Source organism: Nerophis lumbriciformis, linkage group LG14 (assembly GCF_033978685.3).
Source record: "Nerophis lumbriciformis linkage group LG14, RoL_Nlum_v2.1, whole genome shotgun sequence".
Classification (NCBI taxonomy): Eukaryota; Metazoa; Chordata; class Actinopteri; order Syngnathiformes; family Syngnathidae; genus Nerophis; species Nerophis lumbriciformis.
The window spans coordinates 2,537,501-2,565,000 of NC_084561.2; the positions used below are offsets into that span (position 1 = coordinate 2,537,501).

Sequence of the window (27,500 nt, forward strand, 5' to 3'; positions counted from 1 at the left end):
TTTTTTAAAAACAATTTAAAACAATTTTAATTTTTTTTAATTTTTTTTAAACAATTTTAACAATTAACATTTTTTTTTAGGGTTAGGGTTAGGGTTAAGATTAGGGTTAGGGTAAAATTACATATGTACATCTATATATATATATATATATGTATTTATATATATATATATATATATATATATGTATGTTTATGTATATGTATATATATATATTTTTTTATGTGTATATGTATATATATATGTTTGTGTATATGTATGTATATATGTACATGTGTATGTATATGTAAATGTATATGTATGTATGTATATATATATATATAAAACTATGCAACATATATATATTTATTTATATATATATATATATATATATATATATACATACATATACTGTATGTATATATATATATATATATATATATATATATATATATATATATATATATATATATATATTTATATATATATATATATATATTTATATATATATATATATATATATATATATATATATATATATATATATATATATATATATATATATGTATATATATATATGTACAGCAGATATGAGCATCTACATCAACAATGATTTGCCTGAGTGGCTGGACGGGACAGATTTAAAAAACAAAAAAATGTAATAACAAATAGATTAGATTTTTTTAATCGATTAACAATCATTACTCATAAGACATCACTATTCATTCAAAATTCTATTTTGACACCCCTTATATATGTCAGGCTTGTCACTGACAGTTTTGGTTATGTTTTAGTTTTCCCTCTGTTTGTGTTTTGTTTCCTGTCAGCGCTCTTATTTTTGTTCAGTTTCCTGCTTGCCTCCCTTAGCGCTGTTCCCCTCAGCTGCGTCAGAATCTTCACGAAGGGTTAAAAAAAAAAGTTTTTCCCGCCATCTCCGCGTCTAAGCTGGATGTCAAAGTTGACCAACTTCTCGGTTTATGGCCACAACCTTCTACTATCCAGGTGAGAGGCATGATCTATAATCTACTATTAACTTTCACCAACTCAAAGGTGATGCAGCAGCTCAGTATAGCAGCATAAGCTAGTTAGTGCTATGTGATCACGACGCCGCTAACAATAGTTTGTCTGCGTTAGCACTTACATCAACCATATTACTAATACTTGCTTAAAATTCAAGACAAGTCATGTGTTTTAGAGGACTTTATGGGCGCAATAGATCACTGCCATTAGCTGAATTGTTAGCCACCTCACACTTGCCATATTTTACAACTTAGAATGCATAGAAAAAGAAAAACACGTGTTCCTGTTTTGTATAAGGATTGTGAATGACAGGCAACAAGTGCAGTTCCCCTTTTAAGTCAAATATAGAAGATGAAAATAGCAGAAATAGTCACTACTAGCATGAGTAAAGCTGTGTGAAGGTCCCCTGAGCAACGACCGCCTTTAACTTCTTGAAGTAGTAAATGTGTGTGAAGGTCACCTGAGCAACGACCGCCTTCACCGACTTTAACTTCTTGAAGTAGTAAATGTGTGTGAAGGTCACCTGAGCAACGACCGCCTTCACCGACTTAAACTTCTTGAAGTAGTAAATGTGTGTGAAGGTCACCTGAGCAACGACTGCCTTCACCGACTTAAACTTCTTGAAGTAGTAAATGTGTGTGAAGGTCACCTGAGCAACGACCGCCTTCACCGACTTTAACTTCTTGAAGTAGTAAATGTGTGTGAAGGTCACCTGAGCAACGACTGCCTTCACCGACTTAAACTTCTTGAAGTAGAGGTGGTCGGTGGTGAGGTGCAGCAAGCAGCTGATGTTGGCCTCCTCCGTCATTCTCCGCCCGCGGCTCACTGACGCCTCCTGTTGGACGCACAGAGGAAAGTCACATGGGGGTGGGGGGGGGTATACACGCGTCACATGGGGGGTGGGAGGTATACACACTTGTGAAACCACAGGAAAACAATTCGCACACTCCTATGGGAACAACATCTGCTCAGTTCATTTCACAATGTGCCCAGACTGGAAATGATCTCCATGTTGTTAGAAATGTCCTCACAGTCATTGTTGACACCCCCACCTGGTAAACGATAAGTAAATGTCCTCACAGTCATTGTTGACACCCCCACCTGGTAAACGATAAGTAAATGTCCTCACAGTCATTGTTGACACCCCCACCTGGTAAACGATAAGTAAATGTCCTCACAGTCATTGTCGACACCCCCACCTGGTAAACGATAAGTAAATGTCCTCACAGTCATTGTCGACACCCCCACCTGGTAAACGATAAGTAAATGTCCTCACAGTCATTGTCGACACCCCCACCTGGTAAACGATAAGTAAATGTCCTCACAGTCATTGTCGACACCCCCACCTGGTAAACGATAAGTAAATGTCCTCACAGTCATTGTCGACACCCCCACCTGGTAAACGATAAGTAAATGTCCTCACAGTCATTGTCGACACCCCCACCTGGTAAACGATAAGTAAATGTCCTCACAGTCATTGTCGACACCCCCACCTGGTAAACGATAAGTAAATGTCCTCACAGTCATTGTCGACACCCCCACCTGGTAAACGATAAGTAAATGTCCTCACAGTCATTGTCGACACCCCCACCTGGTAAACAATAAGTAAATGTCCTCACAGTCATTGTCGACACCCCCACCTGGTAAACAATAAGTAAATGTCCTCACAGTCATTGTCGACACCCCCACCTGGTAAACAATAAGTAAATGTCCTCACAGTCATTGTCGACACCCCCACCTGGTAAACAATAAGTAAATGTCCTCACAGTCATTGTCGACACCCCCACCTGGTAAACAATAAGTAAATGTCCTCACAGTCATTGTCGACACCCCCACCTGGTAAACAATAAGTAAATGTCCTCACAGTCATTGTCGACACCCCCACCTGGTAAACAATAAGTAAATGTCCTCACAGTCATTGTCGACACCCCCACCTGGTAAACAATAAGTAAATGTCCTCACAGTCATTGTCGACACCCCCACCTGGTAAACAATAAGTAAATGTCCTCACAGTCATTGTCGACACCCCCACCTGGTAAACAATAAGTAAATGTCCTCACAGTCATTGTCGACACCCCCACCTGGTAAACAATAAGTAAATGTCCTCACAGTCATTGTCGACACCCCCACCTGGTAAACAATAAGTAAATGTCCTCACAGTCATTGTCGACACCCCCACCTGGTAAACAATAAGTAAATGTCCTCACTGTCATTGTCGACACCCCCACCTGGTAAACAATAAGTAAATGTCCTCACAGTCATTGTCGACACCCCCACCTGGTAAACAATAAGTAAATGTCCTCACAGTCATTGTCGACACCCCCACCTGGTAAACAATAAGTAAATGTCCTCACAGTCATTGTCGACACCCCCACCTGGTAAACAATAAGTACATGTCCTCACAGTCATTGTCGACACCCCCACCTGGTAAACAATAAGTAAATGTCCCACACAGGAATATCATGTGGATACAGTGGAGGAGAGGAGGCCATGTTTACTGGCACGACTTTTGTTGACATGGTCCAAGTTGTCCATTAAACTGTAGCTGTAGATAAAGTTCATGACTGTAAGATGGACACTAGGATGAGATTACAAAGAGAAACATAGCCAGGACTTGTGATCTGGCTAGAAAGATGTCCAGGCATGGAGTAATTGTCTCTGGCCCCTGCCTGCGAGAGGCAATGATGAGAGATATAGCAGATTAGTCTCGCTTAACAAGTGGCTGGCTAGCTTCTGTAGACAACAGGGACTAACGTTTATTGATAATTGGCCCTCTTTCTGGGGCAAACTGGGCTTGTTGATGAGAGACGGCCTTCACCCTAACCAGGAAGGCGCCATCATCCTGACTAGTAACATAGATTACTGTTTGAGTCACATTTGACTAACTACACTAGAGCAAGCCCAGTCACAGGCAAGTACAGAGCCTGCTAGTTCGGGTGAGGAGTCAGTTAAACTAGAACTAGCCAGCGCCAGGCTGGATAATTTCTGTACGCATAGCAATTCTCTTAGAATAATACACAACTCACATAATGTTATTTCTGCAGTGACTATGTCAGAGGTAGATATGCATTCAACTGAGGTGGCAAATTATGATGCCTTCAGTTTATCGCAGCACCAAGCAAACAATCTGAAAATTCCCGTCATATCAATTCCTAGATATGGTCGACATTATTTAAAGCGCACTACGCATAATAAACGCAACATTATTAATATTGCTACTACGGATAATTAAAAAAAAACTCCTCAAAACAGCCCACTACCTATAATATGGTCTTTTTAAACATAAGATCATTGTCTCCCAAAACATTATTAGTTAATGAGGTCATTAGAGACAACAATCTTAACGTCATTGGTCTTAGCGAAACCTGGCTCAAACCAGACGATTTTTTGCACTAAATGAGGCATTTCCTCCTAACTATACGAATGCGTATGTGTATCCTTTAACACATTTATCCTACATTTACTGTGTATCCTTTAACACATTTATCCTACATTTACTGTGTATCCTTTAACACATTTATCCTACATTTACTGTGTATCCTTTAACACATTTATCCTACATTTACTGTGTATCCTTTAACACATTTATCCTACATTTACTGTGTATCCTTTAACACATTTATCCTACATTTACTGTGTATCCTTTAACACATTTATCCTACATTTACTGTGTATCCTTTAACACATTTATCCTACATTTACTGTGTATCCTTTAACACATTTATCCTACATTTACTGCGTATCCTTTAACACATTTATCCTACATTTACTGCATATCCTTTAACACATTTATCCTACATTTACTGCATATCCTTTAACACATTTATCCTACATTTACTGTGTATCCTTTAACACATTTATCCTACATTTACTGTGTATCCTTTAACACATTTATCCTACATTTACTGTGTATCCTTTAACACATTTATCCTACATTTACTGTGTATCCTTTAACACATTTATCCTACATTTACTGCGTATCCTTTAACACATTTATCCTACATTTACTGTGTATCCTTTAACACATTGATCCTACATTTACTGTGTATCCTTTAACACATTTATCCTACATTTACTGTGTATCCTTTAACACATTTATCCTACATTTACTGCGTATCCTTTAACACATTTATCCTACATTTACTGTGTATCCTTTAACACATTCATCCTACATTTACTGTGTATCCTTTAACACATTTATCCTACATTTACTGTGTATCCTTTAACACATTTATCCTACATTTACTGTGTATCCTTTAACACATTGATCCTACATTTACTGTGTATCCTTTAACACATTTATCCTACATTTACTGCGTATCCTTTAACACATTTATCCTACATTTACTGTGTATCCTTTAACACGTTTATCCTACATTTACTGTGTATCCTTTAACACATTGATCCTACATTTACTGTGTATCCTTTAACACATTTATCCTACATTTACTGTGTATCCTTTAACACATGTATCCTACATTTACTGTGTATCCTTTAACACATTGATCCTACATTTACTGTGTATCCTTTAACACATTTATCCTACATTTACTGTGTATCCTTTAACACATTGATCCTACATTTACTGTGTATCCTTTAACACATTTATCCTACATTTACTGTGTATCCTTTAACACATTTATCCTACATTTACTGCGTATCCTTTAACACATTTATCCTACATTTACTGTGTATCCTTTAACACATTTATCCTACATTTACTGTGTATCCTTTAACACATTTATCCTACATTTACTGCGTATCCTTTAACACATTTATCCTACATTTACTGTGTATCCTTTAACACATTTATCCTACATTTACTGCGTATCCTTTAACACATTTATCCTACATTTACTGTGTATCCTTTAACACATTAATCCTATATTTACTGTGTATCCTTTAACACATTTATCCTACATTTACTGTGTATCCTTTAACACATTTATCCTACATTTACTGCGTATCCTTTAACACATTTATCCTACATTTACTGTGTATCCTTTAACACATTGATCCTACATTTACTGTGTATCCTTTAACACATTTATCCTACATTTACTGTGTATCCTTTAACACATTTATCCTACATTTACTGTGTATCCTTTAACACATTGATCCTACATTTACTGTGTATCCTTTAACACATTTATCCTACATTTACTGCGTATCCTTTAACACATTTATCCTACATTTACTGTGTATCCTTTAACACATTCATCCTACATTTACTGTGTATCCTTTAACACATTGATCCTACATTTACTGTGTATCCTTTAACACATTTATCCTACATTTACTGTGTATCCTTTAACACATTTATCCTACATTTACTGTGTATCCTTTAACACATTCATCCTACATTTACTGTGTATCCTTTAACACATTCATCCTACATTTACTGTGTATCCTTTAACACATTTATCCTACATTTACTGTGTATCCTTTAACACATTTATCCTACATTTACTGCGTATCCTTTAACACATTTATCCTACATTTACTGTGTATCCTTTAACACATTTATCCTACATTTACTGTGTATCCTTTAACACATTTATCCTACATTTACTGCGTATCCTTTAACACATTTATCCTACATTTACTGTGTATCCTTTAACACATTTATCCTACATTTACTGCATATCCTTTAACACATTTATCCTACATTTACTGCGTATCCTTTAACACATTTATCCTACATTTACTGTGTATCCTTTAACACATTTATCCTACATTTACTGCGTATCCTTTAACACATTTATCCTACATTTACTGTGTATCCTTTAACACATTTATCCTACATTTACTGTGTATCCTTTAACACATTTATCCTACATTTACTGCGTATCCTTTAACACATTTATCCTACATTTACTGCGTATCCTTTAACACATTTATCCTACATTTACTGTGTATCCTTTAACACATTTATCCTACATTTACTGCGTATCCTTTAACACATTTATCCTACATTTACTGCATATCCTTTAACACATTTATCCTACATTTACTGCATATCCTTTAACACATTTATCCTACATTTACTGTGTATCCTTTAACACATTTATCCTACATTTACTGTGTATCCTTTAACACATTTATCCTACATTTACTGTGTATCCTTTAACACATTTATCCTACATTTACTGTGTATCCTTTAACACATTTATCCTACATTTACTGCGTATCCTTTAACACATTTATCCTACATTTACTGTGTATCCTTTAACACATTGATCCTACATTTACTGTGTATCCTTTAACACATTTATCCTACATTTACTGTGTATCCTTTAACACATTTATCCTACATTTACTGCGTATCCTTTAACACATTTATCCTACATTTACTGTGTATCCTTTAACACATTCATCCTACATTTACTGTGTATCCTTTAACACATTTATCCTACATTTACTGTGTATCCTTTAACACATTTATCCTACATTTACTGTGTATCCTTTAACACATTGATCCTACATTTACTGTGTATCCTTTAACACATTTATCCTACATTTACTGCGTATCCTTTAACACATTTATCCTACATTTACTGTGTATCCTTTAACACGTTTATCCTACATTTACTGTGTATCCTTTAACACATTGATCCTACATTTACTGTGTATCCTTTAACACATTTATCCTACATTTACTGTGTATCCTTTAACACATGTATCCTACATTTACTGTGTATCCTTTAACACATTGATCCTACATTTACTGTGTATCCTTTAACACATTTATCCTACATTTACTGTGTATCCTTTAACACATTGATCCTACATTTACTGTGTATCCTTTAACACATTTATCCTACATTTACTGTGTATCCTTTAACACATTTATCCTACATTTACTGCGTATCCTTTAACACATTTATCCTACATTTACTGTGTATCCTTTAACACATTTATCCTACATTTACTGCGTATCCTTTAACACATTTATCCTACATTTACTGTGTATCCTTTAACACATTTATCCTACATTTACTGCGTATCCTTTAACACATTTATCCTACATTTACTGTGTATCCTTTAACACATTAGTCCTATATTTACTGTGTATCCTTTAACACATTTATCCTACATTTACTGTGTATCCTTTAACACATTTATCCTACATTTACTGCGTATCCTTTAACACATTTATCCTACATTTACTGTGTATCCTTTAACACATTGATCCTACATTTACTGTGTATCCTTTAACACATTTATCCTACATTTACTGTGTATCCTTTAACACATTTATCCTACATTTACTGTGTATCCTTTAACACATTGATCCTACATTTACTGTGTATCCTTTAACACATTTATCCTACATTTACTGCGTATCCTTTAACACATTTATCCTACATTTACTGTGTATCCTTTAACACATTCATCCTACATTTACTGTGTATCCTTTAACACATTGATCCTACATTTACTGTGTATCCTTTAACACATTTATCCTACATTTACTGTGTATCCTTTAACACATTTATCCTACATTTACTGTGTATCCTTTAACACATTCATCCTACATTTACTGTGTATCCTTTAACACATTCATCCTACATTTACTGTGTATCCTTTAACACATTTATCCTACATTTACTGTGTATCCTTTAACACATTTATCCTACATTTACTGCGTATCCTTTAACACATTTATCCTACATTTACTGTGTATCCTTTAACACATTTATCCTACATTTACTGTGTATCCTTTAACACATTTATCCTACATTTACTGCGTATCCTTTAACACATTTATCCTACATTTACTGTGTATCCTTTAACACATTTATCCTACATTTACTGCATATCCTTTAACACATTTATCCTACATTTACTGCGTATCCTTTAACACATTTATCCTACATTTACTGTGTATCCTTTAACACATTTATCCTACATTTACTGCGTATCCTTTAACACATTTATCCTACATTTACTGTGTATCCTTTAACACATTTATCCTACATTTACTGTGTATCCTTTAACACATTTATCCTACATTTACTGCGTATCCTTTAACACATTTATCCTACATTTACTGCGTATCCTTTAACACATTTATCCTACATTTACTGTGTATCCTTTAACACATTTATCCTACATTTACTGCGTATCCTTTAACACATTTATCCTACATTTACTGTGTATCCTTTAACACATTTATCCTACATTTACTGCATATCCTTTAACACATTTATCCTACATTTACTGTGTATCCTTTAACACATTTATCCTACATTTACTGTGTATCCTTTAACACATTTATCCTACATTTACTGCGTATCCTTTAACACATTTATCCTACATTTACTGTGTATCCTTTAACACATTTATCCTACATTTACTGCGTATCCTTTAACACATTTATCCTACATTTACTGTGTATCCTTTAACACATTTATCCTACATTTACTGCATATCCTTTAACACATTTATCCTACATTTACTGTGTATCCTTTAACACATTTATCCTACATTTACTGTGTATCCTTTAACACATTTATCCTACATTTACTGCGTATCCTTTAACACATTTATCCTATATTTACTGTGTATCCTTTAACAAACACATACACAAGATGAGGCGTCAAACTTTCAACTGCTTTCAACAACTTGGATTATTTTATTGTTTGTTTTCCATGATAATAAGTGCATGATAATAAGTGCATGATAACTACATGATAATAACTGCATGATAATAAGTACATGATAATAAGTGCATGATAATAACTGCATGATAAGTGCATGATAATAACTGCATGATAACTACATGATAATAACTGCATGATAATAAGTACATGATAATAAGTGCATGATAATAACTGCATGATAAGTGCATTATAATAAGTGCATGATAATAACTGCATGATAAGTGCATGATAATAAGTGCATGATAATAAGTGCATGATAAGTGCATGATAATAAGTGCACTGGGTTATACTAAGAGTTTTCCAATAGCAAGGGTTTTCATTGAGCTTTGCTAGATCATTCAATTCAGCAGTATTCAACATCCATCTATCCATTTTCTACCGCTTGTCCCCCTCGCGGACAATCAAATAATGCACAATTAAGTATTAGTTTAGGATAAAGACAGGACATTTATAATGTGTACACCAGGTGTATCATATAATGTGTACACCAGGTGTATCATATAATGTGTACACCAGGTGTATCATATAATGTGTACACCAGGTGTATCATATAATGTGTACACCAGGTGTATCATATAATGTGTACACCACCAGGTGTATCATATATTGTGTACACCAGGTGTATCAAGTGACTTTCCTACCTGCTGGGGTATTAAGCTTTGAGCAAGTAGGTTGAGATGTTCTGCACCACAGAATCCAGGATGGAGTCCAGTTCCTCTTGTAGGCAGGACTACATCAACACAAACAGGACTACATCAACACAAACAGGACTACATCAACACAAACAGGACTACATCAACATAAACAGGACTACATCAACATAAACAGGACTACATCAACATAAACAGGACTACATCAACACAAACACAATTTATGAGAATACATTCACTACACTTCAATATTTCTCATGCTCCCTGCACACTTTCTTATGTACATCTTTGTTATGTACAGTATGTATGGATCTTTCTTTGTTATGTACAGTATGTATGATCTTTCTTTGTTATGTACAGTATGTATGATCTTTCTTTGTTATGTACAGTATGTATGGATCTTTCTTTGTTATGTACAGTATGTATGATCTTTCTTTGTTATGTACAGTATGTATGGATCTTTCTTTGTTATGTACAGTATGTATGATCTTTCTTTGTTATGTACAGTATGTATGGATCTGTCTTTGTTATGTACAGTATGTATGATCTTTCTTTGTTATGTACAGTATGTATGGATCTTTCTTTGTTATGTACAGTATGTATGGATCTGTCTTTGTTATGTACAGTATGTATGGAAGAAGCAGATGCTGAGAACCACTTTGTCTGATATCATTTATCTTGAATTTAATATATTCATATATTTTAATGAACAAAACAGTGTCTGATATCATGTATCCTGAATTATGTAATTGATTATTGCTGAATGAATACTGGGTTGTCCTATATCTTTTATCCTCATTCATTTAATATTGTTTAATAAACAACTCAGTGACTGATATCATGTATCCCAAATTATAAAATTAGTTCTTTAAAGAATACTTTAGTGTCTGATATCATTTATTCTGAATTAATTAATTGGCTGTAGTTGAATAAGAATATAGTGTCTGATATAATTTATCCCGGATTGTTAAATGAATGGTTGTTTAATGAATACTTTAGTGTCTGATATCATGTATCTCAAATTATAAAATTAGTTGTTCTTTGATGAATACTTTTGTGTCTGATATCATTTATCCTGAATTAATGAATTTAATATTGTTTAATGAACAATACTGTGTCTGATATCTTGTATCCTGGATTATTAAATGAATTGTTTAATGAATACTTTAGTGTCTGATATAATTCATCCTGAATTAATTAATTTAATATTGTTTAATGAACAATACAGTGTCTGATATCATTTATCTTGGATTATTAAATGAATTGTTGTTTAATGAATACTTCAGTGTCTGATATCATGTATCCTGAATTAATTAATTTAAAATTGTTTAATGACGTACATAGTGTCTGATATAAATCATCTTGAATTATTAAAAAAAAAAAAGTTGTTTAATGAATACTTTAGTGTCTGATATCATTTATCCTGAATTCATTCATTTAGTATTGTTTAATGAACATCTCAGTGTCTGACATTTATCTGGAATTCTGAATCAAATATAGTTTAATGAGCAACACAATGTCAGATATCATGTGTCCTGAATTCATTAATTTAACATTGTGTCTGATATCATTTATCCCGAGTGATATTATTAATTGAGTGTCTGATATAATTTATCCTGAATTCATTAATTTAGTATTGTTCAATGAACAACACAGTGTCTGATATCATTTATCTGGAATTATTGGTTTAATATCGCTTAATGAGCAACACAATGTCAGATATCATGTGTCCTGATTTCATTATTTGATATGATGTAATGAATTATTGTTTGATTAATACTTTATTGTCTGATATCATTCATCCTGGATTCATTGATTTATTATTGTTTAATGAGCATCTCAGTGTCTATCAATGATCTGGAATTGTGTGTTTATTCTAATCTAATGAACAACACAATGTCAGACATGGTTTATGTTGACTTGATGCATTTGATGAACAACACAATGTCAGACATGGTGTATGTTGACTTGATGCATTTGATGAACAACACAATGTCAGACATGGTTTATGTTGACTTGATGCATTTGATGAACAACACAATGTCAGACATGGTTTATGTTGACTTGATGCATTTGATGAACAACACAATGTCAGACATGGTTTATGTTGACTTGATGCATTTGATGAACAACACAATGTCAGACATGGTGTATGTTGACTTGATGCATTTGATGAACAACACAATGTCAGACATGGTGTATGTTGACTTGATGCATTTGATGAACAACACAATGTCAGACATGGTTTATGTTGACTTGATGCATTTGATGAACAACACAATGTCAGACATGGTTTATGTTGACTTGATGCATTTGATGAACAACACAATGTCAGACATGGTTTATGTTGACTTGATGCATTTGATGAACAACACAATGTCAGACATGGTTTATGTTGACTTGATGCATTTGATGAACAACACAATGTCAGACATGGTTTATGTTGACTTGATGCATTTGATGAACAACACAATGTCAGACATGGTTTATGTTGACTTGATGCATTTGATGAACAACACAATGTCAGACATGGTTTATGTTGACTTGATGCATTTGATGAACAACACAATGTCAGACATGGTTTATGTTGACTTGATGCATTTGATGAACAACACAATGTCAGACATGGTTTATGTTGACTTGATGCATTTGATGAACAACACAATGTCAGACATGGTTTATGTTGACTTGATGCATTTGATGAACAACACAATGTCAGACATGGTTTATGTTGACTTGATGCATTTGATGAACAACACAATGTCAGACATGGTTTATGTTGACTTGTGCATTTGAATGTTCATGCTCGATGTTTTCTACTCTAACTTTGTTGATTATGTTGAGTACAAAGTGTACATTTAAGATTGTTGAAGGCAAGGTGGGTTCTTCCCCACACAAACACAAGCACAGAAGCTTCCGGAGTAAAGTAGGCCAAAGGACACGACTCCAGCTTTAAAGATTGCTTGTGTGCAGGCAAGAATTAGCGGAAAAGCGCGTGAAGTTGTGGACGTGCTTGTGTTGTGTTTGTGGCCGCTATAAAGCAATATCGGAGATAAACCTTTTCCGCTAGCCCTTTCACATGCAGTCTTAATAATAGTATTGGGACACCTGGCCATTCAAGTCACAGGAAGTCCAAATGTTTTCTCCAGCTTTAACGGCTTCCACTCCCCATAGGGAAGACTTTCCGCAAGTTTGTCTTCAGGAATTTGCATCTATTTGTGAGGTTACAAGTCACTGATTGGGGAGTGAATTACATTTATATAGCGCTTTTCTCCAGTGACTCAAAGCGCTTTTACATAGTGAAAGCCAATATGTAAGTTCCATTTAAAGCAGTGTGGGTGGCACTGGGAGCAGGTGGGTCAAGTGTCTTGCCCAAGGACACAACGGCAGAAGCGGGGATCGAACCTGGAACCCTCAAGTTGCTCTACCAACCGAGCTATACCGCCCCACACTGATGATCTGTGAGTGTCTGGCTTGCAGTGCTACTTCTGGAAAGTCATTCAATAAAGTTACTGAGGTACTTTTGAAGAAGGTTGAAATATCTGGCGTGTGCTGTAGAAAGATTAGTGCGTAAGTTTGTGTTGCCAAGCCAGGCTCCAGGTAGAATAGCATTAGCTTAGCATTAGCTGCGGGAGTGAATGTTGTGGCTGGTTCTCTGCAATCGGGGTATTTTAGGATTACCTGATTATCACTTCATTGTACACCCCGTCTACCGCCACCCTGAAGGGACAAGCGGTAGGAAATGGATGGATGGAAAAGTTCATTATTCCCCCATAGTAGTAGCCAATAGGGCTGCGAATCTTTGGGCACCACACGATTGGTTTGGATGCTTAGTGGTAACGTTAAGATTCAGAATCGATTCTCGATTCAAACTGGCTTTTGATTAAAAATCAATACTTTTTTTTTTAAATAACATTGGGTGCCAGTTCTGTGATGACCTACAGTACATTCCTCCATGAAATAGACAAACAGCTCTGATAACTTGGTTTGAACAAAATACCATCCAAACATGAAATAAAGTCAAATATCTCTATTTTAAGTAAATCTACATCAACTATTAATCACTGAGTGGCTGCACAGGACAGATAACAAAATGTATGTATTGTTTTTGTCTTAATTGATTAAGAATCGTTACCAATAAGAATCGCAATTAATTCAAACATGTATTTTTTTACACACCCCTCCTAGTTTTGGGTGTGATAAACTGGACAGTTGACCTCCTCCAAACATGTCTGTCACAAGATACTGCAGAAGTAGACATGTAACGGTTCTCCGTATAATCCTGCACGGGACAATCAGTCTTTAACTACAAAATATACAAAATAAAAACAATGGTTATATTATTCAAGATCGGATTATATGAAAAAAATAATCATCAGAGAGTTTTCTTGATTTATGATCTATTACCTGGTATACATTATAAGAATAAAATACTAAAGGTCTTCAAAAGAATCACAGTTTATTTGAACTATTTTCCATAAAAGATGCATTGAGGCTCTAAAGAAGGGGTCCCTAAACTTTATGATGCGGGGGCTGCATTGGGTTAAAACATTTGGCTGGGGGCCACCATGCTATTCCTTACGTTAGCCACCATGCTATTCCTTACGTTAGCCACCACGCTATTCCTTACGTTAGCCACCACGCTATTCCATACGTCAGCCACCACACTATTCCTTACGTTAGCCACCACGCTATTCCTTACGTTAGCCACCATGCTATTCCATACGTCAGCCACCACACTATTCCTTACGTTAGCCACCATGCTATTCCTTACGTTAGCCACCATGCTATTCCTTACGTTAGCCACCATGCTATTCCATACGTCAGCCACCACACTATTCCTTACGTTAGCCACCATGCTATTCCTTACGTTAGCCACCATGCTATTCCTTACGTCAGCCACCATGCTATTCCTTACGTTAGCCACCATGCTATTCCTTACGATAGCCACCATGTTATTCCTTACGTTAGCCACCACGCTATACCTTACGTTAGCCACCATGCTATTCCTTACGTTAGCCACCACGCTATTCCTTACGTTAGCCACCATGCTATTCCTTACGTTAGCCACCACGCTATTCCTTACGTTAGCCACCACGCTATTCCTAGCACTGCTGGCTTGAAGTTCCCAACCAATCAGTCGTGGCGATGATCAAGTTCAACGTTGAGAAAATAGTTCTAAAAAGCCCACAAGGACTTCCTGCATTAGCAGTGGTGTCACATGACTATATGACTTCATTTGTACGCCATTTGGAACACAGTATTACCCTATATGACCACCAGCTGGCTTCCAATGTCTCACTTTCAAAATAAAGGAGACACATTTGGAAATGTGCTTTCCCCAAAGGAGTTGGATTTGTTTTAAGGACAAACTCTTGGATTTGTTTTAAGGACAGACACTTTGCAGACATTTGTTTTAAGGACAGACAGAGCATTTTCCCATCATGCACTCTAATGGATTAAAGGGGTGTAATATTGATTTTTTTTTTAATGAGGTTTGGACATTTTTCATAATATCCACAAGCAGGTTCTGTTATGTGTGACCATGTGTGCTGACCTTAATGTTACTTGCAGTTTTTTTCCTGCAACATGACTAGGGAAGGTTGTTTGGATTGTGTCATATAAGTGAATGCTGTGTTATCATATCAGGGTGCTTTCAAGGGTCATTGATCTGAGTTACTCACATTGTCAACAAGATGGCAGCAAATTTGTAGCATTCAGAGACGGCCCGGTATTTAAGATTCATTTGAACGCACCCCGCGGTGCAATGCGTTATTTAACTCATGATGTCTCGCGGGCCAAATTGAAGAGGCTGGCGGGCCGCACTTGGCACCCGCGCCGTAGTTTGGACACCCCTGATTTAAAGTCGCTGACAAAAAGTGTTGCACTCAAGTCCACTCAACTATTGTTGTATTTCAATGCTTTCTAAGAAGGCAGTATTGTGTCAGCATGAAAGATTTGCAACACTAACAGAGTTGATGGTGATATATTTCTCTAATCCTTGGCTCGTCCAAAGCCACCAGACAGCCGTTACGAATAGACAAATGTTGGAAAATGAATTATGGCTAGTTTGACGCAATATTAAAACCACTTTGGGACACACACTTCCACTTCCACGAAAGAGTGACTGAGAATGTCAGACTCAGCTGAAAGTGGCGCCAAGATGGCTGTGCAGTATTTGAAATATTCCTATTCTACTCTTTTGTGGGGAAATAGGAGGTCCAATACCTACAAAGTACAGTATTGATATGATTACAACTACCTACAGTCTACCAAGTAAAGGTCTTCATTAGGTCCCAAATAGGAACAACTAACTCATTAATAACCTTTCAATGTATTGTGGAGACTTTTACTTTGAAGTAGTGATGGCTACCTAACTACCTAACTACCTAACTACCTCATTGCCTCCTCGGCCTGATGGCCTGAGACCTTGCTGAGGGTGCCAAACGTTTATTCATTTATTCTTTTTATTCATTGTTTTTATTTATTTATTTATTTTTTTGTCTGGTGTCGCGTGCGTTTCACTTCCTGTTGGGCGGGGTCCATGCCCGTGTGGTCCGGTCTTGCGCTGTGGGGGTCTGTGTTGGTCACTTGATGTGGTGGCAGCGTGTCAGGTGTGGGGTCTGTGTTGGTGACTTGATGTGGTGGCAGCGTGTCTGGTGTGGAGGGTCTGTGTTGGTCACTTGATGTGGTGGCAGCGTGTCTGGTGTGTGGTCTGTGTTGGTGACTTGATGTGGTGGCAGCGTGTCTGGTGTGGAGGGTCTGTGTTGGTCACTTGATGTGGTGGCAGCGTGTCTGGTGTGTGGTCTGTGTTGGTGACTTGATGTGGTGGCAGCGTGTCTGGTGTGGAGGGTCTGTGTTGGTCACTTGATGTAGTGGCAGCGTGTCTGGTGTGGAGGGTCTGTGTTGGTGACTTGATGTGGTGGCAGCGTGTCTGGTGTGGAGGGTCTGTGTTGGTGACTTGATGTGGTGGCAGCGTGTCTGGTGTGTGGTCTGTGTTGGTGACTTGATGTGGTGGCAGCGTGTCTGGTGTGGAGGGTCTGTGTTGGTCACTTGATGTGGTGGCAGCGTGTCTGGTGTGGAGGGTCTGTGTTGGTCACTTGATGTGGTGGCAGCGTGTCTGGTGTGGAGGGTCTGTGTTGGTCACTTGATGTGGTGGCAGCGTGTCTGGTGTGGGGTCTGTGTTGGTCACTTGATGTGGTGGCAGCGTGTCTGGTGTGGAGGGTCTGTGTTGGTGACTTGATGTGGTGGCAGCGTGTCTGGTGTGGAGGGTCTGTGTTGGTGACTTGATGTGGTGGCAGCGTGTCTGGTGTGGAGGGTCTGTGTTGGTCACTTGATGTGGTGGCAGCGTGTCTGGTGTGGGGTCTGTGTTGGTGACTTGATGTGGTGGCAGCACGACCTCCTAGTCTGGTGTGGGTGCTGTGTCTCGGTTGTTTGGGCCGTGGTGTGTTTGTGCCGGTTTGGGTTGGGGGGGGCGGAGTCTTTTGGTGTGGGAGGTGTTGATGTCTCTTGTTTGGAGTTTGGGCTGACTGGCAGGCTGGCGCTGGCTGGTCTCCATGATCCTGTTGGCGTGTGGTTGTCGGTCACGGTTTTTTGATCGTTTTGATTTGATCGGGTGGTGCTGGCTGTCTGGGGTATTGCTGCCGTTTGTTTATGGTGTGGGCGCTCATGGTTGCTGGGTCCGGTGCAGGGGGGTGGTCAGGGCTGGTGAACTTGCCGGCTTCGTTCTCGTTGGTTGTCATGTTGGTTGGCTTGTCGGGTGTCAGCCTGGGCCTGCCCTTGCACTCGGGTTAGGGTTAGGGATCGGCTGGTTCTCAGAGGACAGTGAGTGCCGGGACTTGATCACTGCCCCGCCGGCCTGTGTATGGATTTGTTGGTTTATCTATATATATATATCCATTTTCTACCGCTTATTCCCTTTGGGGTCGCGGGGGGTCGCTGGAGCCTATCTCGGCTACAATCGGGCGGAAGGCGGAGTACACCCTGGACAAGTCACCACCTCATCGCAGGGCCAACACAGATAGACAGACAACATTCACACACTAGGGACCATTTAGTGTTGCCAATCAACTTATCCCCAGGTGCATGTCTTTGGAAGTGGGAGGAAGCCGGAGTACCCAGAGGGAACCCACGCAGTCACGGGGAGAACATGCAAACTCCACACAGAAAGATCCCGAGCCCGGGATTGAACCCAAGACTACTCAGGACCTTCGTATTGTGAGATATATATATATATATATATATACTGCAAAATATTCCGCAGTGTTGCAAGCCGGCCAGCTGCTGGGGAAGTGACCTTTAGTGTCAGCGTGTCTGTGATCTTCTTTTAATTTGCGGGGAGTCTCTGGGCCCCCCCGCCTTTCTGCCCACGTGGGGTGTGGTCTCTCGCTGGCTTGGGGGTTGGCTGTCCCCTACTTCTCCCGTGCCTTGTCCTCTGCCGGGCGTGTCTGTATACGGCCTGCTGCTGGCCCATCTGGGGCGGGACGGTGGGCCCTCTGGGGTTTCTATCGCTGTGGCTGCGTGGGGCCGGTGGTCCCTTGTTCACTGGGCTGTGCACCTGCTGTTTTGGTTTGGGCTCACTGGGTGGCTGGGGCCGTAGTCTGGCTCCCGCACATACTGGGAGAGAAATATATTGTCAAATATATTGCATTCCGTTTTGTTTTCTTTATCAGAGCGCTTCCCTGTCGCTCTTACTTTTTGTTCGTTTGTTTAATCATTAAATACCCCTTTTTATTGCAGGCTGCCTCCTCGTTTGCCTGCTCTTAAAATCACTCCAACCTTTGTCGTCTCACTTGACAAATCAGTGGTGCAACACCGTGTTCAACTTAAAATAGACACCCTGGACTGTGTCATAACTGAGGGTGACCTCCGTCTGAAGGGACACCTCGTCCTCCACAGCCTTTGTTACGCTGTACTCCCAGACCACACCCACAGGAAGTGGAAACACATGCCGTACCAGACGCGTCACGGCCACCCCGTTTAATTGCTAATTTAAAGATGCGGCCCATGGATTGTCACATGGAAACACCACATGCCACATTGTCAATAGCTTCCTGCCAGGTAACCTGGCACGGGGATGAAAGCGCAGGATGTTGTTATTTTGTGACTACCAAAGTCAAGGTTTGGACTGCAGTGTTGAGAAGGGACACGCCCACAGCCCATTTCCAACATGTCAGGGGAATACTCTTCTTGGAAATAACGTCACACGAGGAACACACGTGCTCCCACCTAGATTGACATCTGGCCTCTATGGAGGACACACTCTCATACGCCTCCATGGAGGACATGCTCTCATGGAGGACACGCTCTCATACGCCTCCATGGAGGACACGCTCTCATACGCCTCCATGGAGGACACGCTCTTGTACGCCTCCATGGAGGACACGCTCTCGTACGCCTCCATGGAGGACACTCTCTCATGGAGGACATGCTCTTATACACCTCCATGGAGGACACGCTCTCATACGCGTCCATGGAGGACACGCTCTCGTACGCCTCCATGGAGGACACTCTCTCATGGAAGACATGCTCTTATACACCTCCATGGAGGACACGCTCTCATACGCGTCCATGGAGGACACGCTCTCGTACGCCTCCATGGAGGACACGCTCTCGTACGCCTCCATGGAGGACACGCTCTCGTATGCCTCCATGGAGGACACGCTCTTGTACGCCTCCATGGAGGACACGCTCTCATGGAGGACATGCTCTCATACACCTCCATGGAGGACACGCTCTCATACGCCTCCATGGAGGACACTCTCTCATGGAAGACATGCTCTTATACACCTCCATGGAGGACACGCTCTCATACGCGTCCATGGAGGACACGCTCTCGTACGCCTCCATGGAGGACACGCTCTCGTACGCCTCCATGGAGGACACGCTCTCGTATGCCTCCATGGAGGACACGCTCTTGTACGCCTCCATGGAGGACACGCTCTCATGGAGGACATGCTCTCATACACCTCCATGGAGGACACGCTCTCATACGCCTCCATGGAGGACACGCTCTTGTACGCCTCCATGGAGGACACGCTCTCATGGAGGACATGCTCTCATACACCTCCATGGAGGACACGCTCTCATACGCCTCCATGGAGGACACGCTCTTGTACGCCTCCATGGAGGACACGCTCTCATGGAGGACATGCTCTCATACACCTCCATGGAGGACACGCTCTCATACGCCTCCATGGAGGACACACTCTCATGGAGGACATGCTCTCGTACACCTCCATGGAGGACATGCTCTCATACGCCTCCATGGAGGACACGCTCTCGTACGCCTCCATGGAGGACACGCTCTCGTACGCCTCCATGGAGGACACGCTCTCGTATGCCTCCATGGAGGACACGCTCTTGTACGCCTCCATGGAGGACACGCTCTCATGGAGGACATGCTCTCATACACCTCCATGGAGGACACGCTCTCATACGCCTCCATGGAGGACACGCTCTTGTACGCCTCCATGGAGGACACGCTCTCATGGAGGACATGCTCTCATACACCTCCATGGAGGACACGCTCTCATACGCCTCCATGGAGGACACACTCTCATGGAGGACATGCTCTCGTACACCTCCATGGAGGACACGCTCTCATACGCCTCCATGGAGGACACGCTCTCGTACGCCTCCATGGAGTACACGCTCTCATGGAGGACATGCTCTCATACACCTCCATGAAGGACACGCTCTCATACGCCTCCATGGAGGACACACTCTCATGGAGGACATGCTCTCATACACCTCCATGAAGGACACGCTCTCATACGCCTCCATGGAGGACACACTCTCATGGAGGACATGCTCTCGTACACCTCCATGGAGGACACGCTCTCATACGCCTCCATGGAGGACACGCTCTCGTACGCCTCCATGGAGGACACGCTCTCATGGATGACATGCTCTCATACACCTCCATGGAGGACACGCTCTCATACGCCTCCATGGAGGACACGCTCTTCTATTTTTGCGGTGTTGTCCTTCTCAAGCCCTCATTACTTGTCTTTTCTTTGGCTATTTTTACGGTGGCTCCAGTACATGCAGGTTTAGTCTGGTTCAATGTGACCTCAAGTAACCTCCTGTCTGCAAGAAAGAAGTATGTGCTTCTGGTATGTTTCCTACCTCTGTGGCTGCTGCTCCCCCACCGCCAAGCACTGAACATTATTTGCTCAATAGAATATTAAAAATGCATATGCAAGATTTGCGTTTTACAGGTGGCCTTAAAGGAAGTAGAGCAGGGGTTCTCAAACCTTTTTCACAGAGTACCACCTCAGAAAACACTTGGCTCTTCACCATAATGACCCACATGAAAATACTGTAGCGTAATAGGCTAAATATTCATTAATTATTCATTAAAAACAAGGCAGAAGGTTTGGCGTATTTGATGTTTTTGGCAACTGTAACATACACCCAGTTTGAACAGTAACACTGGGTTTGAATATGTGATTATTTGGCGTACCACTCAATGGAGCCTGCATACTACAGTTTGACAATCACTGAAGTAGACGCATGTGCAACGGTGCACTGCGCACACGTGCAATGGTGCACTGCTCACATATACAATGGTGCACTGCTCACACGTGCAACGGTGCACTGCTCACATATACAATGGTGCACTGCTCACATATACAATGGTGCACTGCTCACATATACAATGGTGCACTGCTCACACGTGCAATGGTGCACTGCTCACATATACAATGGTGCACTGCTCACACGTGCAACGGTGCACTGCTCACATATACAATGGTGCACTGCTCACATATACAATGGTGCACTGCTCACATATACAATGGTGCACTGCTCACACGTGCAATGGTGCACTGCTCACATATACAATGGTGCACTGCTCACACGTGCAACGGTGCACTGCTCACATGTACAATTGCATGGCAAATCTAAGCCACGCTCCAAATAAAAATAAAAATAAAAATGCGTGTAATAATTTTGAATGTAACCGACGACAAGCCACAACAGAGAAAACTGTTCTGGTCATCACTGTTCAATTATTGTAGCGTCTGTGGAGACGCTTTAAGGAGGACATGAATTCCATCCATCACTTTACTGAGCAGAACTCTTCTTGTCGGCCATAAACACATCACCAAAAGCATTGGTAAGAAATGTCTATACAGCAAAACTGCTCGTTTTCTGCCGTACAAAGCAGACCAAAAGCAACTTCCACGCTCGCTCTTTCTCACTTGCACCAACACAAGTGTAACAGGGTCAATTATGTCTTGTAAATAATGTATTTTATAATGCTTTATTATTGTTAGAATTACACAACATGTGTAAGTTACATGTAAATACCTGAATATTGTTCGATGTTTTGTCAATGTGGAACCATTGTCTCGTTGTCCCTCCTACTGCAATAATTACTGTGACACCTGTCTTTTTATATGCGTTGGACACGCCTTCCAACTTCCCTTTTGTCCACCATAACGGGAGAGGTAGGCGTCCATACGACGACAGAAAATGTATTGTCATGTTAAGAACTTCAGTTCACTTTCTTCTTCTGTATTATATTTGTGTAGGGACGGCAAAAACTTATTGACAACAATTTTATTCTGTGTTTTATCAGGTATGTTTATTTCACTGTTGTACTTCCCTTTTGTCTACCATAACGGGAGAGGGACTCGATGATGGCAAAAACTTATTGACAACAATTTTATTCTGTACCACACCACATGTGTCATTCCAGGTGGTTACACTTAGTCAGTGATGCCTTCACAGACCACTCCAACACCACACCACATGTGTCATTCCAGGTGGTTACACTTAGTCAGTGATGCCTTCACAGACCACTCCAACACCACACCACATGTGTCATTCCAGGTGGTTACACTTAGTCAGTGATGCCTTCACAGACCACTCCAACACCACACCACATGTGTCATTCCAGGTGGTTACACTTAGTGATGCCTTCACAGACCACTCCAACACCACACCACATGTGTCATTCCAGGTGGTTACACTTAGTCAGTGATGCCTTCACAGACCACTCCAACACCACACCACATGTGTCATTCCAGGTGGTTACACTTAGTGATGCCTTCACAGACCACTCCAACACCACACCACATGTGTCATTCCAAGTGGTTACACTTAGTCAGTGATGCCTTCACAGACCACTCCAACACCACACCACATGTGTCATTCCAAGTGGTTACACTTAGTCAGTGATGCCTTCACAGACCACTCCAACACCACACCACATGTGTCATTCCAGGTGGTTACACTTAGTCAGTGATGCCTTCACAGACCACTCCAACACCACACCACATGTGTCATTCCAGGTGGTTACACTTAGTCAGTGATGCCTTCACAGACCACTCCAACACCACACCACATGTGTCATTCCAGGTGGTTACACTTAGTCAGTGATGCCTTCACAGACCACTCCAACACCACACCACATGTGTCATTCCAGGTGGTTACACTTAGTCAGTGATGCCTTCACAGACCACTCCAACACCACACCAGATGTGTCATTCCAGGTGGTTACACTTAGTCAGTGATGCCTTCACAGACCACTCCAACACCACACCACATGTGTCATTCCAAGTGGTTACACTTAGTCAGTGATGCCTTCACAGACCACTCCAACACCACACCACATGTGTCATTCCAAGTGGTTACACTTAGTCAGTGATGCCTTCACAGACCACTCCAACACCACACCACATGTGTCATTCCAGGTGGTTACACTTAGTCAGTGATGCCTTCACAGACCACTCCAACACCACACCACATGTGTCATTCCAGGTGGTTACACTTAGTCAGTGATGCCTTCACAGACCACTCCAACACCACACCACATGTGTCATTCCAGGTGGTTACACTTAGTCAGTGATGCCTTCACAGACCACTCCAACACCACACCACATGTGTCATTCCAGGTGGTTACACTTAGTCAGTGATGCCTTCACAGACCACTCCAACACCACACCACATGTGTCATTCCAAGTGGTTACACTTAGTCAGTGATGCCTTCACAGACCACTCCAACACCACACCACATGTGTCATTCCAGGTGGTTACACTTAGTCAGTGATGCCTTCACAGACCACTCCAACACCACACCACATGTGTCATTCCAGGTGGTTACACTTAGTCAGTGATGCCTTCACAGACCACTCCAACACCACACTTCATGTGTCATTCCAGGTGGTTACACTTAGTCAGTGATGCCTTCACAGACCACTCCAACACCACACTTCATGTGTCATTCCAGGTGGTTACACTTAGTCAGTGATGCCTTCACAGACCACTCCAACACCACACCACATGTGTCATTCCAGGTGGTTACACTAGGATTTACCAATCACATGTGCTTATTCTCGTGCCCTTTATAAAGAATCTTAATATGTAAATATTCATCATGAAATGCTGTTATTATATTAAAGAAATGCTAATAAAAAGATATATTTGACAAACAGAAAGTTACAGGACATCTGATCCCATGCTTACATCTCATTGTGCAACATGTGAATGTTTCAATGGGAACTAAATGCCACATCTGAAAGGGGTACAAACAAAGCTGTTTCCAAAGCAGGATCCCCACCCAGACATACAATACTAGTACACAGCTCATGAAAAACTATATTTTTAGTTATTGTTATTGGAAGTGGGCCAAAACATCTGTATTAGAAAATCATTTGATTACAATAATAAAACATTTAAGTTATTTATTCAGGTTTGGGACAGGTGTGCTGCAGGTGTGGCAACATGAATTGATTTAAGTGGACCCCGACTTAAACAAGTGTAAAAACTTATTGTGGTGTTACCATTTAGTGGTCAATTGTAGGGAATATGTACTGTACTGTGCAATCTACTAATAAAAGTCTCAATCAATCAATCAATCAGTGTGCACTTATGCTATAAGGAAAGAAGAACATGCAGCAGCTCTCACATTCTCATACTTTCTGTGGCATCCAGAAAGAAATGTCAGCCAGTTGAAAAATGCTTCAACTATAAGCTACGGGAAGTAGTTTTTATTGAAATGTTGGCAATACTCTTGACGTGGAAACCTTCCAATGGCCGTCTAAACTTGAGTAGATGTTATTGTGATGTAGGGAAATCCCACGTATTTACCAAATTCCCCAGGAAATGTTTTATATTTTGAAATGCAAATGCTGACGTTCCTCTCGGACACACGTGATAAAGGTGTCTGTAATATTGCCTGATCACCCTGCTGCTAAATTAAGCACAACATTAGTGTCACATAAAGCATGTTGCTACTGGTCTACGTTTACTCAAAAAAAACCCCAAAACAAACCAACTTAAAGCCTTGGTCGCATGTTAACTGACGTGTAATATGCATGTTTCAAATAAACTTGCATGTTTAAATAACTTTAGCAGCTAACGAATATCGGCCACTATTAATCAGTATCAATAAGCACATGATTGGATGTCTATTTGAGGCTCAAGCAGTGAGTGGATGTCTACTCCAGTGTGTTTTAATCACCCATGTCTTCTTCACGGTAGATTATGAAGTGTGTTTTAATCACCCAGGTCTTCTTCACGGTAGATTATGGAGTGATGATCACTGGCGTTGTATCTGTGGGCCGCTTCTACGTGATACGTGACGTCCAGGGTCCGGATGGTGCCTTCAAACTGGCCCTCATGCACAGATCCGTGACATGCCGAACCATCTTCACCTGCAAGAGCGTGACAAGAGGTCAGTGTGGAGGCCACTCTTATCCTGTGTGGGGCCACTCTTATCCTGTGTGGGGCCACTCTTATCCTGTGTGGGGTCACTCACTCACCCTCCAGTGTGCCGGAATATAAGTGGGAAAGGTCGGGCGTGGTCGCTCCATCTTCGCTGATCACCTTGAAGTCGCTGGAGAAGTCCTTAGCGGCTCGTCTCAGGCGCAGGCGGAAATTTCTGAAGGAAACAAACATACGTAAGCAGCTAGAACATACGTAAGCAGCTATAACATACGTAAGCAGCTAGAACACACGTAAGCAGCTAGAACACACGTAAGCAGCTAGAACATACGTAAGCAGCTAGAACATACGTAAGCAGCTATAACATACGTAAGCAGCTAGAACACACGTAAGCAGCTAGAACATACCTAAGCAGCTAGAACACACGTAAGCAGCTCGAACATACGTAAGCAGCTAGAACATACCTAAGCAGCTAGAACACACGTAAGCAGCTAGAACACACGTAAGCAGCTAGAACATACGTAAGCAGCTAGAACACGAAGCAGCTAGAACACACATAAGCAGCTAGAACACATGTAAGCAGCTAGAACATACGTAAGCAGCTAGAACATACGTAAGCAGCTAGAACATACGTAAACAGCTAGAACACATGTAAGCAGCTAGAACATACGTAAGCAGCTAGAACATACGTAAGTAGCTAGAACATACGTAAACAGCTAGAACACACGTAAGCAGCTAGAACATACGTAAGCAGCTAGAACATACGTAAGCAGCTAGAACACACGTAAGCAGCTAGAACATACGTAAGCAGCTATAACACACGTAAACAGCTAGAACACACGTAAGCAGCTAGAACATACGTAAGCAGCTAGAACACACGTAAGCAGCTAGAACACACGTAAGCAGCTAGAACACACGTAAGCAGCTAGAACATACGTAAGCAGCTAGAACATACGTAAGCAGCTAGAACATATGTAAGCAGCTAGGGCCTACGTGTCAAAGTCAAGGATGAATGATCTATGGATGATCTTTGGTTAGTATTAGAACACACGCACCAATACTCCAGCAGTGTTGGTGCTAGGAATTTTCAAAATGGGGTCCCAGGGACCCCATCAAGTCATAAAAATGGGGTCTCACAGTAAATTATTGGGGTTCCCCTTTTTTGTAAGCGTTTTGAAAACAAATGCTAAATGTATGCATTATCCTCTTATATCTCACATTCTATATTGTCTTTTGGGAAAAGATTGTCATAAACATTACTTCATTCATTCACAAATAATACAAAATAAAAGACATTTGTATGCATATGTAAATGTATTCTCTTATAAACATTCATTCACTTTCTTCTTTCCTTCATGGATCTAAACTTTACCGCTGCTGCTAGTTTTTTCTATATTTTTATTGTCATTTTTTCAGAATGTGTTTGTTCTATTTTTGGCCAAAGTAAAACAAAGAATAAAGTCTGATGCCATGATTTGAATAGTGTGTGCACAGATGTTCGTCCATGCGGCCC

The 27,500-nt window shown here is 40.5% G+C and overlaps 1 protein-coding gene across 1 annotated transcript in view; it reads right to left on the minus strand.

Annotated features, from left to right (window-relative positions):
• The window catches only part of LOC133616678 (disintegrin and metalloproteinase domain-containing protein 10), a 73,850-nt gene that overhangs the window by 33,360 nt on the left and 12,990 nt on the right, over positions 1-27,500 (minus strand). Inside the window, exons 3-6 of the mRNA XM_061976228.1 lie at positions 26,086-26,204; positions 25,828-25,977; positions 10,304-10,392; positions 1,709-1,831 (exon numbers count right to left, since the gene is read on the minus strand). Coding sequence (XP_061832212.1) covers positions 1,709-1,831; positions 10,304-10,392; positions 25,828-25,977; positions 26,086-26,204 — 481 coding nt within the window. The remainder of the gene's footprint in view (positions 1-1,708; positions 1,832-10,303; positions 10,393-25,827; positions 25,978-26,085; positions 26,205-27,500) is intronic.